Source organism: Dinoponera quadriceps, unplaced genomic scaffold, assembly GCF_001313825.1.
Source record: "Dinoponera quadriceps isolate SergipeBrazil2010 unplaced genomic scaffold, ASM131382v1 scaffold616, whole genome shotgun sequence".
In the NCBI taxonomy this organism is placed as follows: domain Eukaryota; kingdom Metazoa; phylum Arthropoda; class Insecta; order Hymenoptera; family Formicidae; genus Dinoponera; species Dinoponera quadriceps.
In genome coordinates, this window is record NW_014555184.1 from 1,690,544 (window position 1) to 1,706,673 (window position 16,130).

Here is a 16,130-nt window from a genome sequence, read left to right on the forward strand (position 1 = left end):
TTGTACAAAAGTACAAAAGTGTCAGGGAACGTGTGAAAGTGTGAGAAAAACGCTGAAGTCGATGAAAACGCAGAGGGGAAACGACGCGTCGCATTACCGTGCGTCGTCGCGACAATCTTGGCAGGTCCTCGACCAGGCGACACATTTATCGTAGCTTAGCGAAGACAAGCAACATTTACCGGCTTGAGAAAAGTTCGACCGCGTCCCGTAAAATCCTTGCGTCCTGCGAAACCACGGGAATTTCAGGAGACCTTATAAAACGTCATAAACTTCAACGAAAGCCCGCCTCTTAAACTTCTGTGAAAGCGTCGGGTCCTTATGGAATTTGTATGAGACCTTAAAAATGCTTAATGATCTTGCGAAAAGCAATCGCGACCTCCGGATCATCGGGATGCCCATCCGAATGACCCGGCCCGCCGCAAACACTGTCTCTTTGTTGCATCAATCGTTAAATATAGATGTTCGAATAGGCTAATCATATTTACAAAGGTCTCGGCGAACGCCCACGAGTCTCTCTCTTTCTCTCGCCCGCGTCCGTGGGATCAATATTTATATTAACCCTTGGTACTTCAGAGGTGCTCCAGAGATTCTTAGTTGGCTTGAAACATTTCGGCATTTTGCTACCCGTGTGCCAATTGAATTTTACTAAATTATATATACTAAATTACTAAATAAAAAATAATCGATGAATACTCGTAAATCAATTTTGGACGATTATTTCGTAGACTGTTAAGACTCGAATTTCCAGAGGCTTTTAATTCCCCTTATCGCACTGTTATTTCTCCGTGTGTCTGTTCTTACTGATCGCTTGGTGTTATTTCTTTTAATTTAATAAACAATAAGTAGAAGCGAGGCATCGAATGTGATCTGAATATTGAAAATAAACACACCCATGTTTCTCGGCTATAAAGTATCGAATTCTGTCTATGATAGTACGTGAGCTTCTCCTATTATGCACCGTAAGAGCCTAAAAACAAAATGGTATGTTGGGCTTGGTGTTTCCCCTCCACTAATTAATAGTTCAAACAATAAATTAATAAGGTAATAGGATGAATTGTTTGCAAACCTGACTACACAACCAACTGTGAATAAATGAATTCTTTTCATTGAATTTGACAATATTTATAAGCAAACTGTCAACATCGCGCAAAAATCTGCAGTTAACGCGGCAACTAACGCGGCGGACAAAAACTGACATTTACTCGCGGCGTGCGATTACGCGCCGCGGCGCGTACGCAACGTTATCCCCGGGACGGCGGGTCCATCGATTTCTTCGGCTTCGATAATTCAATCGTTTGTCAACATTTGCCTGTTGAATGCGAGAGAGCGAGAGAGAGAGGAGGGGTGGACGGCCCTGTTAAATGGAAATCGAAATCGACGGGCCGTGCCCGCGTCTACGTGCGATCTCGTTGCGCAAGACCGGAATTCTCGATCGTGATTCACGATCGACTACGCCCACGCTCGCGCCGCTCGTGTTGTGCAAGCCGGCATGCAAATGCGTGTCACACTTACCGAGTTCCCCTGTGTTCCACTGACCTTAGTCTGCGCGAAATAATGCGCGAGCCGCCGAGATTTATAGCGCGCGGACGAGCGAGTCACGATTCGTTTCCAGCAGCTACGCAAATGCCTTTGCGCCGGACTGAATAACGTATAAAAATGGTTGAATGAACGCATGCCATTTTCCGAGGCGAGTGACGTGCGGTTTAATAGCGCGGAGTGACTGGGGAAAATCGCCGGCCGCGAGAGATCGAAGGAAGCGTACCTTCGTAATGAATCTTTTCTTCGACGCGCGTTGGAAACCAAAAGGGGAAGAATGAAGAACGAACTCTCGATTATTTTCGGGATATATTGCCGTGCGTATCGGAGCCGGTAAATTTATATATCTGTGTGACAATTACAACCACGTTTAAGGAGGATAAGGAAGTATGTGTGATTAAAGACTAAAATGTACCTTGAAAACGTATCGAAATGCCGGAGAGAAAAACATGCGTTGTAACAAATACCGGCTATCGTGTATTGGTACAGCAAGGGAGAACTGCTAAACAAATAATGAACAATCGTTAAAAGAATTTGTTATCGAAACAAATATAAAATGTGAAGATATTAAATAGGAGGCTAGAATACCACCTTCTTCTCTACTTGATTGAGAGGCTGAAAAATAGGTAATTACGTTTGATTCTAGCACCTTTTTTCTGCGCAGAATTTTATCGAACGACTATGAGTGGATTGAATTCCAATGAGAGAATCTTATGAGAATCACTCAAAGACGAATTCTCCTAGTGGACGTGCAGCTACGTTCCGAAGGGCGTCGAAGAAAACGTGTGTTGGAAGCATTTTGCAAACGAACGTACAATGGACGCGGTTCTAACAGATAGTAAGATCGCACGAGCGAGAAGAGTGAACGAAGGGTCGTCGGACTAATGAGGAGAAACTTTTCAATAAATAGGATAGGGTGATCAGTGTTTGCGTGAATTTCAAGTTAAGTTAGATTAAAGACAATGCGAGAACGCGGACATATTGGATTAGGTCGCCGTCGTGTTTAGGGCGAGGCCGACTAACTCATCGCGACGAAGTCGTGATCACGTTTCGCCCTACAAAACCGCCCCGTTACAAAAGGGTGTCAAAGTAAAGCCCGGGCATAATAGGGAGGGCCACTTTTCTTGATCCGTAGTATCGCCGGGCTTGGTTATGGCGCAGCAGGTGCGTCTCTATTGTTCTCCGTCCCCCTCCTCCCCTCCCCACAGTGGAGAGGAGAACAACGCTGTTATTTCGAATCGCTCTAGCGTTAATTTCATTGCCTTTCTTCCGCGGGATCACGTAGCTTTTCTAGCACCGGCCTTATCCCTTAGCGGCGGACTATCCTCTTCTACCCTGACTTTGTCCCGAGAGTCCCGGTTTCGTCTCCCCGTCGTTGTCGACGCGTCTCTTTCTCTCTTTCTTCCTTTCCCATCCCTATTTAATTAGTATTAGTTGCCAGCCCGTCGTACCTTCGGCGATAGCGCTAATAACGAAGCAATTAACCGCTGGAATGTGTCGCTCGTCTCCCCGTAATCGAGAGACATTTCCTCGCGACGTGTACACCTTCCCCTTTCTCTCTCTCTCTCTCTCTCTTTCGTTGCGAAACGACGCATGTTTTCATTTCTGCAATTTATACCGACGAGATACCGGCGCGCGCACGAATTGCACTCGTCGCGACTGCGACCGCAGCTAACCCCCTTTCGCGGAATTAGATAGAACTCTGTAATTTATTCACCGCCGCGCTTCGGAATTCTACAAAATAACGTTAAACACATCCCGAAGCGCGTTCGATCTTTGAGATCAAGTTCTTTAAATGGGCCGCTACTTCCGCACCGCGTTTGTCATATCTGCTGTTTTATTAAGCCCGATAATCTTTGTGCGCTGTCATTACGATAACTTGATATTTTCTCTCTTTCCTCCCGCGATGCAATTCCTTTTCAATTCCAAATGGACCGAAGATGACGAATTTGATAAAGGACGATAACGTAAAGACAATCTTCAAAATGTTATGTTAAACACTGACGCGATGATGTTACTCATTTTGTATTTCTTCGTACATATATACGAAATGTCTGGAAATTCTCATTTTCGCATGCGAAGTGTACAGAAAGATTTTTGATACCAAAGAAGTAACTTTTTCTTTTTAACAAAATCGCGTTCACTTAATAGTATCCGAGAAATAAGCGATTGAAAAAGTGGAGGTTTTTTCGCGAGTTAAGCTTCGGGCGAACGAATGAGTAACAAGATTATTTCCTCCGGTCAATTTCAGGTAGACTTGAAGGGAATTTTAATTTAAGGCTTTGAAAAATCTGTTACATTGAAAATTGAAAAACTACTGCAAATAATGACCTTTTAATGAAAATTCGACACATCTTGGCTGGATTGTCTGTTAAACATGATCAAACAGAGTAACAATTGCAATTATCTTATTCACATTCGTCACATCAACACGTAAAATCCGCATGTAAGGAATACAGAGTAGCGTGATCGTATCAGTCTTTACGTAACACAACATCTCAAGAATCGCCTCTGCGTTATCACCCCTGCTCATCAAGTCCGTCAACAGACGTAGCATCCCTTTAATAAGATTAGCGACTTCGATTTCAAACCCGACCGACAAACACGCCCTACGGCAGCAACGTCGGCTTCCCCCGTGCCGTCGAGATCGGGAAAAGTCGCGCCGCGGGACAAAGTACCGGCGTGATTACTGACGTGAGAAATGTAATTGCTTTCAGATCGTCACTGGTGATCCTCGTCGCGCTGTGCGCGACATGCGGCCGGGCGGACTTCTTCGGCGAGAGGAAGGGTGAGTGCTTCGCCTTCGCGAACTTCATTTCAGCGCTAATGGGTTCGCATGCTTCTCTCTTCCTCTTCCTCGCGGCGACAGCGACGGAGGGATTTCGCGAACCATTTGTACATCCCTGCTCTTCCGGGGTGTCTTACGCCGACGATCCCGCGCTGCTGTTGCAATATTCTCCCCCGGGGGGGGGGACGCTTCTTTCCGCGAGCGGCAGTTCGCGAAGCACGCGCGCGCGCGCCCGAATATTCAGCAGGTTTTTCGCCACGGCGGCGGCGATTCGCCTTACGTGACCGGTGATTTATTACTATGTTAAGTAAGGAACGTATTTAGTCAAGCGTTGAATAATGATATCGGGGACGATAAGAGCCGGCCGCGGACAAATCGTCGTGGACGATATGCATGAATTTGCACGCGCGACCCGACGCGCGTCACATATGGCCGATTTTAATTACACACGGCGGATGCAAACAGCGTCCTACATTAAAACGCGCTCCATAGTGAAATGTTAACGAGACCGTATATCAAGCGTACTTTATCGCTGCGCGCGCGCGGGTGCGCGCGAATGGAGCGCGTCGTGCTGTTTAATACTTCATGCACAATAGTGTATGCAATATTGAATATTTGCCCATATAATAATAATAATTGTAATAATAGTAATAACAATAATACGGGTATATTGAATATGTGGAGCTAATTTTCGATGGATAATGGTGCTTATCATCTTTCTCTCTCTCTCTTTCTCTCTCTCAGCATTCGCACGGGCGTATTAAAAATGCACTTTTGGGTTATCGGAGTCACGTTCGATCTTACGTTTTTCTCTCTTAATCGTTATCGCGTTTCGCTAAATACGCCGTCGGGAAGGGAGGGGGAGGGCTTTTTCAATTCACCGCACGATCCGATCGCCCGACACTCCCCTTTCGCGGCGAATCACTCGAGAACAGCGAATCGGACAATTTATACTGATGAACGGAAGTTCGTCGGTGTTACGTCGACGAAGTGATTTGTTTTTAGCCTTTACAACGCGCACTATTCGTCTCCGTTTCTCTTAGTTTGCCACGAAACGGGAGCGATCGATCGCATCTGGTTTTGTCTCTCTCTCTCTCTCTCTCTCTCTCTCTCTTTCTCTCTCTCTCTCTCTCTCTCTCTCTTTCTCGCTCTTTTTGTCTTTTTCGGAAAAGAGTTCACTGCATAGAGTCAGGCGGGTGTGGTTTTTAATCTCCTTGTCAGTCCGAGAGTCCCGTCCAACTCATTACATCACGGCTTCGCAAACTTTGCGATTGCGATTCAGCATTTTCTAATATTCCCCCTTCCCTGAGCTGCGACTCGTCACTAGGAATGTGACGCCACTGATATAATACTGATATCTTTAACACATCTCTTTTAATGTTTTTAGATTAACGTAAAAATTCTAGTGCAAAAGGTAAAAGTATTTTTACCACAGCAAGATTACTATGCGTAGGCGTACGAATCACTCATGTACAAAAGTAGCTTGTATACCAAACATTTCTCCCACTTTTTTCTATTTCCTCTAATTTTAAGTTCTTTCAACTTCCGATATCAGTATCAATATTTGTATTCCGATATTGATATCACTATCGGCATCGATACTCTTGACTAGACACCCATTTCAATACTAGTATCGATACTTTTATGGTGTCACAACATCCTTATTCGTCGATGACTTCGACGCGGCTCTCGCCCATTCGTGCACAATTTTACGCGTTCTTCTGAAAACTGAAACATCACGAGGGAGGGAGTAATTCAAGTTCGACGGAATATTCCAGGATGAAACTCGAGACTGTGCGGGCGTCGGGGAAACTAAATGTATTAAAGACAAAATAGAGCAGCTCGAAAGTTTCCGAGCGCGCATGCAGTTTGATCCCACCACTGTCTATCAGCAGACGCGACTGTGCGATGCGCCCGGGAGGTTCGCTGAATACTCAGAGCGGATTCCACGCTCTCGTCACGTTTCACTCTAATCTGCCAGTTTTATAAGGATACCCCGACGATTCCCAGAGGAATCTGCGGATTTTTCACTTCCCCTTCCTTCGCACCGGGGCGGTTGCTCACCTCCGCCAGTAGTAAAGCCAACGTATGGTCAGACATGCCGCGTAATCTCCCGCACGCCCCGTTCGCTCCGCTCAGAAACGTTTCCAATATCCCAGCGTCTCGCCGTGCCGTTACAACGCGAGAGATATCGGGGTCTCTCGATGGAAGGAGACAAATTTCCGACTCGGCGGTATCCAAGAGCAAGGCGAACCTCCCTGATCGCATTGTGCGCGACGAGGGACGACGATAACGCGACCAGAGGAAGAAACGCCGACTTCACCCGGATCAAGCGAGTTAAAGCGGTACTCCAACCTTGTTAGGTAGAGAAAATCGGTGTTTTTTAATACATATTTTAAAAGTCCGAAGTTTTAAGGAGATGCTGTAACCGTTGATGAATTTAATAAGCGTCGATAAACATCGAGGCGATCCTTGAAATGTTAGGTTATATAAACATTGTCACGATCACGCTACTCTGTATTCCTACGTACACATTATAGGTTTTACGTAAATATTCGTGCGATATAAATAAAATAAGAACGTATGTTACTCGGTTTTATCATACCTAACGGAGATTCTAACCAAGATATATAACATCTTTTCTACAAACTTTTCGTATCTTCTTATATACAATTTTTTATCTAAGCAATATTTACTCGACTGGTCGAGATTTCAATTTTTAAATTTTCCATCGTTTCCGTCACACATTAGATAACGCTCCGATTCATTTTCGCACATACTTTCGCTACGCAGAAGCATTTGTAATTCTGTGCGATCAATAAAACAGGAAAACATCAGTATTCCGACGGTAAAGTCGGCCTGTTTTTAGATCCAACAAGATAAAATACCCCTTTAAGGTGAGATATTGCCAAGCAAATTTCTCAATCTCTTTGTCGACAACAAGACGTGTCGAATTGAATCGCGTTTCTCTAGCGATAGCTGCGATATTATCAAGAGGTCTCTCGCGAAATTTTTCGTCGGCGTCGCTGTGAGAAACGTTAGAAGCGTCCGAGAAGGCGCGACGCGCCCGCCAATGGAAGGGTTCGTTTAATAAAGAGATATGTCTTTGAACGTAATTGGTCCATTGCCTTCCTTTTGAAATGCAATGATTATGCCGCATCGTTCGTCAGTCAGTTCTCGCGCACGGGGTTCTCATAACCCACCCCTCCCTCCTCGCCACGTCTTTCTCGGCGACGAGACGACGCCTCGCAAAACGCAAAGAAAATTTAATCTACCGTCCGGGCCGCTTTTATTAAGAATAATAAAACGGCGGGAAACGACGCTGCCACTTTGCCTCGTCGTAATAAGAACGAATTAGCGCGGGATTTTAGTTTGCGCTTACTCCCGCGTGACATATTAAAAAGTTCCTCATTCGCTCGCGTTACGTTCGTCCTCGCGTCGAAGAGTCACGGCGAGAAGTCGCTCGCGTCGTTTCCTTTTTTTTTCCACTCGTCTATCTTTCTATATATCTTCCCTCCCCCCCCCTCCCCCTCTTCGCGATTCCTCGAAAAGCGCACTCACTCATTCGTTCGTTCGTTCAACAGGAGATCGCGACAATTACAATCGGCGAATTGCTATCGAAGAATCGCTCTCGCTTCGGGGGTTTCGCGTTTCTCTTATCAAGGGCGGATACAGGAGGTGCAAGGGGGGCACCAGGAGGTGGCGATAGCGGGGCCGGTGGCACAGGATGGAGAAAGGAAGGGGCGGCCTCGGGACGAATAGCTCCCGCAGGATGCGAGATAACGCTGCTCATCCCGCAGCCTCATTTGTATCCACCCCGTTCCGTTTCCCGCGGAAACCGCTACTTTTTGCACCTACCGTCTACCTCGTCAATATTTAACGGTCGCTCGTCGATCAAGCACGATCGCGATGTAGAAATGAGAATTTTTCGGGCCGCCTGTCTCTCCCGTCGAGTCGCGCTTCTTATGGATCGCCCGCGTAAGTCCTCCACAAAGGGGATATATCGCGCCGGTGGATCTGACAGTTCGCGGAGAAGTTTCGCGACGCGATTCTACGTACACCGAGGGAACAAAATTTTATCCCGTTCAGATTATATTTACTAGATGCAAGTAAAATGATTACTCCGATACTTATTGGCAAATTTTTACTTTGATCAAGTAATGTCTATTTGATCGAAATATTTTCCAAGTAAATTATCCAAATGGAACATTTGGCTGCGATAAAATTTATTCTAAGTTTTACTGAAAAATTCATTTAAGCAGACATTTCCAAATAAAAATTTGCCAAGGAATAATTATTTATTTGAATCTAGCATTTTTTCTGTATAGAGGTGGAAACACAACTGATTATATAGAGTGTCCTATTTTAATTGAAAGTTTCATACCTCTTAACGCCGTACGAACAGAAAGTTTCAAAGTCAAAAGTTGGTCTGAAGAGGAAAAAAGATGACCTTGAATTTATCAAAAGTGATCGATTTCAAGATTGTCTTAAAGTTAATTTTATTTTTTTAATGGTAGCTTATATTTTTAAAAACAACACCAATTACTTTTCTTCACAAACACAGCGCTTGCATCTTTTCTATCATAAATCTTCGGTTATATTCAATATTTTTATCTTCGATTTTATACGGTATTATTCAAAACGATGACTGGTAGTAATGGTATCATTTTACATGACACTAGACACTGTAGTGTAGTGTCCGCCGCGCGCAATTAACTACTTCTTCTCGTGGAAGATCAATGCGATTTACGTCTAAGCATACACTACGTAATGTGACGCTTTGTGTGCGTCCAAAATGTACGTTGACCGTTGCGCGTTGACATCCCACGACGTCCGATTGTCAAGGTAAACATCCGTCCTACGTCCAGCCTCCTCCTCAGTCTCTGCAGTATCCGGCATCGATCGTACTTTATTCGCGACCGTGATAATACTTTTCGGCGTTGAACGGTTTAACGAAAAACACGTGATAAATGACAACGCCTTGAGAATACACTCACGAATTTCGAATTGCCTGTGAAAAATTGCGAATCGGAGGCTACGGCACTTTTGACAAGATCGGGAGAAAAGATATCGCGTTTCACGGATGATTACACTTTATCGACAGATCGTAGTTCTCGTTCCGCGGAAATTCTAATTTTTGAAAGAACCAATAAATACGTATATCGAATTTACCGTCTTTAATTTCAGCTGCTGAAAGCAGCTTGAATTCAATTTTGAATGGCTCGAATGTAATTTGAAATGAAATCACACGATAACCGGCTGTGCGTCAAAATTTAGAAACCGATAATCGCGACGATCACAAAATTTATTGCGAGGTGTTCGCGACATTTGTCACGCGAATGTCGCGGTAGCGCAATCTTGATGCACACTTCACAATGCTTGAAACAATCAGAGAATCATATAGAATGGATTGTTAAGTCGAATGATTCTATATCTTGCACGAAATATAATATATACCAGAACATTTAGATTTAAAAAATTTTACTGAAGATGTTTCGAGATTGAAACGAAATTTTAAAAGTAAATATTTTTTAAACCGAGGAGCATTCAATAATTCATGTTACACTCATCCAAGTAAATTATTTAACTCACGCTGCGTTGGTTCTTTTAAATAATACAGGTATTTAAAAAAGTGTTCCCATGACGGTTTCGAGCAGTATATTTTGGCGCAAACACATGTATGTAAAATCCAACATGAAAAAATCTACAAGCTACACTGAGGGAAAGAGAAATATTTAATCTTGTTAAAATCATAATCATTTTCGGACCCAACCGTACTTTTTGTTGGTCCAACAAAAAGTAATAATAGCACGCAATATGCATATAAAATAATTTTCAGTAATATAATTTAGTAGCTCTTACTACTAAACTGGTTTGCCGATAATTACTACAATATGTAATTATAGTCACAAATACTGCTATACTTTTCTCTCAATGTATGTAAATCGCATTGACTTCGTTGAGATTTTATAAACACTCGCCACCGGAAAATCCGCCACCTTTTGTTTATAATACCCATTTTTCTCACTCACCATAAATACTAGGAAATCAGGGCCGGCCACATTCAGCTTACAATTCTGGAATATAAAATATAATTTTGCCAGTTAGATATGCTGATTACAACTTAACGAGTAAAACGTGCACGTGCACGAATGTGTTACCTTTACGATCGTTGTAACTTAACGATTTTTATTTTAAAAATTACATCTCACTTTTCGATCGCAAGAAGCTTGAAAGAGCATGAATGTAAATTTATCTATAAATCATTTATCATTTTGCGATATGGCTGATACACCCTTAAATCCTCTCTTCCTCATTTTCTAGCTGTCGAAACGCATCTCCTTTTCGACGGCAGTCCGCGATGCCGAGAATTAAGCAACGGTTTTCATCGAGCTGATCAGTCGCCGCAAAAAGAAAACAATGAATTTATATGCCTTCTTTTAGACGGGATCAATATTTTCTAAATTACAGTCACAAATATTTTTAACAGTCTATCAATACAAAGAATATATATTTAGTGTAATACAAAATAATATATTGTATAATACATACAAGATTTCTGTATCAAGTCTACCTCGTTCGCTTGAGATATTAACGTGCGATAAAGAAAGCGCGGATATTAATTTCACGCTCGCGTGTAGCTTTCATTTCCCCGCCGGATGATAAGCCGAATTTGTTTCGTCGATTGTTCAATCGATGCACACGCCGAGAGAGGTAATCTTTCGCTTGAGCGCGCGCTCCCCTCCCCTAAAATACAGATCGCGGTGTTTATATTAATCGTCGGCCGAACGAACCTTTCGGCAAGGCAGTGCAATACGGAAACAGATAAATTGCCGCTGGCCCGTGTTCTCCGACTGATTTACGATCGCGAGATTTCGATAGAGTGGCTCGCCCGCGGCCGCGCTGCCACCAATCGACTGCGATACGCGACCATAAAGATGGCCAATTTTTGTCCCGATGACAGATTGGATCGGGCCGGCGATCAAATCGGTACACACACCGGCGACGCGACGCGATTTTTGCGTATCGACTTAATCCGCCGGCGACCAAACATTCTATCTACCGCGTAACCCACCACCGCGATTTTCATTTGTTTTACAACGGCGCGAGATTACGGGATTTCACGGAAATAATCTTCAACGCGCCGGGATGTATAATGCCGACGGAAAAATCGTGCCGCCCATTTTTACTTGTCGGGCGTGCGAGAGCGCGCCGGGCGTTCTCGCAAAAAACCTGCAAAATTAAACGCGCTTCCCAAAGCGAATGGAAATCGTGGGCGGCGTTCAAATCCAATTTCCACAAATTTATCCCGGGGCAAGGATAAATGTGTTTTATTGTGCGGCGCTGCGCGGATTTTATCCGACCCGGCGAGCATTCCTTATACATGCCTCTTTAAACGGTCCCTTTATTCCTTTATATCGAAGGAGATCGCGATGAGTCGCGGAAAATCATTGTTTCCTCTCTCTCTCTCTCTCTCTCTCTTACTCTTTCTCGCGCGCTCGCGATAAACTCGCTTCCTGTTCTCGAGATCCTTTCGCCGCACTTCTTCATTCAACGGGACGTGCGCTATTAAAGGTAGAGCGGGAAAATCGAATCTAGTCGTCGCGGCAAAGCGAGAGGAACCGTTTGTCGTCGCTAAAGGGTTTCCCCGGCTTTTCTTTCGCAGCGAGTCGAGTTACGTGCTCGATCGTGAAAATAGAAACTTTGATTTGATGCTGCTCTCGGCCCACATTTTTCCCAATGTTGCTGCAAACCCGAAAATTACGCGTTCGTCGGCGTTCGTTCTCGTCGCTGGTTTCCGCACGCGTTTCTTCTTTCCAACCGCGTTTTGTCGCCACGTTTACCGACAAACCGTACGAAGAAAAATGTTTCTCCCGCTTTACGCGCGTCGCAGAGGAGCGGAAAAAACGTCATTAACTTGTAACTAGTGTAGTGATGTCCAAGAGATCCCAAATATTTTGTTTCCACGATAGTATCAAGAATACCTATCAGAACGCTTTATGTGCTTCGGTACTTTTCAAGTATTGCATACTGAACATCCTGCGGAGAGATTGTGTTTCCCGATATAAATATGTTGTTTTTATCAAATTTGTTTGCCAGCACGGAGATTCATGTGATTCTACCATATTAATTACGTTACATTTTAACACGTTGTAATAAATAATTTCTTTTTTTTTTCACTCAATAATGGCGCATCAATCGTGAAATAACCCTGAATCTCGTCGATTTTTATCATTTATTCTGCGTTGTCAGAATATCCGAAAATTTCGAGGTATAATTTCAACAAGATACCGGCATGACAGCTGGCTGAGATGGAAAAGAGAGTGACCAGACTTGACCCCCATCGTTTATGTAACAAAAAGTATTTATAATCTATTAATAACCATTAATAATCTGGTGCACGTAACGGATACATTGGAGGCGAGGTGTCACGCGAGTAGAGAATTTCCTCGCGGGACGAATTCGCGCGGGCCGTTTTGTTCGTGTTATCGATGCTCTCTATACAGCAAAGAAAGCAACCACCAGCGCACCAGGCGGTGCTAATAAAAGAAAAATATTGGGTTTGACATTATGGAGGAAATAAAAGAATGCTAGACAGCGGCGCGCGCGTCACGGCTGGGTAGTCTGATTTTCTAAAAACAGATGAGACGCAGGCGCGATTAAAATTTATGAGACCGCGATCCGCCACCGGTTAAAAGTCCAGGGAAACGCGGCCGTCGCCTCGGTTTATTTTCCGTCCTCTCCTACTTCTCGGAAACGAGAGTGAAATTAAGGCGAGCCGTGCGAACCATAAAAATTTTACACGCCCGGATCGATTCGTCCCGCCCGTCCCCGAGAGCTATTTTCTATTTCCGTCCGTTGGATTAGTTAGCTACGATGACAGCCTATCGCGATATTTCAGGTAGTGCTCATAAATGATTAGACTGTAAACAATAAGCTCGGTGGCGCGTCGAACAAACTCGGTTGAGAAACGAGAAACCCATCGATCGAGAAGCCTTTTTATCAGGATCCGTGCGGATAAAACGGATTAATAACCGAATCCAATGCTTATTCTCCAGCCGGTGTGATCCGAACAATAAAAAATACAACTATAAATATAAACATTACCTTACTTGTCTGTCGGTCTCATTCCATCTCACCGATTGTATATCATTTGAATCTTTACATCTTTCGCTCTTCGGATAATAACGGAGATTATTCCGATAATGAAAATTGTCAAATGGTCGCACCTCCCATCGGCAAATAAATCTAGATTTGCGGTAACGAAAGCACTGAATTAATTTGCACATATAATATAAGAATATATGCATATGCGACCCGTCGTCCAATTTTGACGAGGTCGTTCCTCGCGACATGCGATGAAAAATTTCCCGTTTAATGGAATAACAAAATACCAATTATACGAATTAAGGCCTCCCCCCCCCCTCCATATCGCGTCAGATATTCTTTCAACGTTCGCCCGAAAAAGCTTATCTCTTCCTCTTCCGTTCTCTTTCTCTTTCCCTCGCTTCCCTCGGCGTAAAAAATATTTTTTAATTAATACATCGCGCCGCGCGCGAATCGTGCGACGGATTATGCGACGCGCCGTCGCGCATAAATTTCCGCGGGGGAAGATTCTATTTCCGCCGCACGCGTACACACTTCCTAAACAGAAGCCCGATAAATTGGTCTTGGTGGCGATCCAAAGCGTTCCTTATCGCGGCGTTTTTTTTTTAATGATTCTACGAGCGGCGCATTTAATATGCATGCCGGACGCGGTGTCGAAAAAGGCCGATCGTTCGGCATTACGAGACGGGAATAGCGACCGATGACGCATCGTAAGAAGCGAGAACGAAGGCAGACGCGCACAAAGACGCGCGTCGAAGCGTTTGCGACACCGCGCCTTCTTTGCCTTCCCGAGATCGCGAGCCGTTCAATTTCTTGCGCGGGAGGCGTGCCGAGATACGTGCCGTGCGTAGGCGTCTGCCTATCGTACGTGCGTACACGCGTGCGTCGTAATCACCCTTCGATTCACCGTGACTCATCGATCGTCAACGATTTCTCTCGGGCGTGTGTCGGCGCGTGAGAGTCAAGATACCGCGTTGACGCGCGCTCTTGAAGACCTATAGCGTTTCCCGCCGGGATATTAAGAGTCGACGGGAAGAGAAAAGCCGATGAGAGATCCGGGGAGAACCAGTGCAAGATCTCACTTGCGAGACCTCGGTCGTGGAAATAAAATAGAAAGAAAAAAATTGGGAAGAACGAATAAAGGATTGAGAAATCAAGTGAAGAAATCAAGTATTAGAGATAAAATAAGGGAATGAAATAAGTGAGTAAATTCGATGTTATAAAAGTGAAGTACGGTTATAAGTAATAAATTTGAATTAGATCAATTGAAATGATGAAGAACACTCGAACAGCTTTTGCAGAAGTCTGCTCCATGCTCTACTTTTGATTTTCTCTTATTTCCCCGAGTTAAAAGTAGGTTTCGTAACTGAGATCTTGCGTCAGCCTTTGTTTGGCTCTTATTCTTCTTATTGATTACGCATCACAGAGCCTTGATCTTTCACTTGATCAAGAATCGAATCGCCTTAGAGCCGGAACAATGGCTTCGCTCGAAGTTATCGCCGGCGCGACTCGAAACCGGCCGAAAAATGCCAGACGCACAGGTGTCCCGCGTGGTGACACTTGACCTCCGTTTCACTCGCGACGCACTTCGACACAAAGTCACGTATCGGATCCGAGTTTACGGGAGAGGCGCCGGTTTAACACGAAGGACGTTCTACAGTTTCGTGCTCTATTCAAATCATTTCCATGATCTTGACCCATATAATGACTAAGCAGGCACGCATAAGCGAGGCGCTTTCAGCGTACGCTTCATCGCCCGTAATTTATAACGCCGGCGCACGTTTTCCACATGACTGAACGTGACGTCATCGTCGGACAAGAATGCGATTAATGGATATTAATAACTGAATTCTTGCGATCCGCCACACAAGTATTCTGTATTACGCGCGCAATTCGTCATCACGTCACATGCCCTGCGCTCAACGGAAACTGCAGTTTAGTAAGCGCTTAGTGATTATTGCGCTTTCTAAATTTCCCACTCGGAATGGCGCGGGTCCAAATTTTCGTCCCGCTTTAAGTCCAATTTAGTTTTACATCAGGTCTTCGCTCCTTTGACGCCACGAGTGGGGGAAGTTAATATCGTTTTCTTCCACCGAGACGCGACGAGGAGAGAAGACGCTTTTTCACCAATGGCGCGAATAAATATACGATTATTCTGACGCAAACACGCATCGTCTTCTTCTCCCCGTCCGCCTCTTCGGGAGGGAGACACATTCACTCCGTTTTATCAGAGCCAAAGGACGTTCCCTCCGGAGGTGGAGAGGAGGGCATTTTTCACTGCACGAAGCTTTCGCGCACGTCGCTTATGCCATTCCCGGTTCCCTCTACCCGCCGTTCCTTAAATAAAATTATACATGACGGCTTTGCGGAAGCTCCGGGCTTATATTCGGTGCTTTCAAGCTGTTCGAACGTAAAGATGCGCCGGCGTTGCATTTAACTTAACGTGCCCACCTGCAACGGCGGCCGGCCGGCGCGCCGGTGGCGGCGTAAAACGGCGGCGAAGATCGAATGTAAAAACCATAGAAAATCGCGGAGACGTGATACAGTCGCTTGTTGCCCGGGGCAGACATATTGGCCCCGGAAAGCGTGCTCGGAAAGTATAAAATATTTCAAAGCTCCCCTCCCCGCCCCTCTACGCCTCTGACCAACCTGAGAGCGCGCGCTCTCCTTGCCGCCTTCTCTATCCCCCCCCCCCCCC

General features: G+C 44.8%; 1 protein-coding gene across 4 annotated transcripts in view; it reads left to right on the forward strand.

The window, feature by feature from the left end:
- Window positions 1-16,130, forward strand: part of LOC106743356 (collagen alpha-1(XXII) chain-like) — a 297,069-nt gene that overhangs the window by 25,344 nt on the left and 255,595 nt on the right. For all 4 annotated transcript variants that reach the window (XM_014617123.1, XM_014617124.1, XM_014617127.1 and 1 more), the window contains exon 2: window positions 4,254-4,324. In XM_014617123.1, the coding sequence (XP_014472609.1) occupies window positions 4,254-4,324 (71 nt within the window). The remainder of the gene's footprint in view (window positions 1-4,253; window positions 4,325-16,130) is intronic.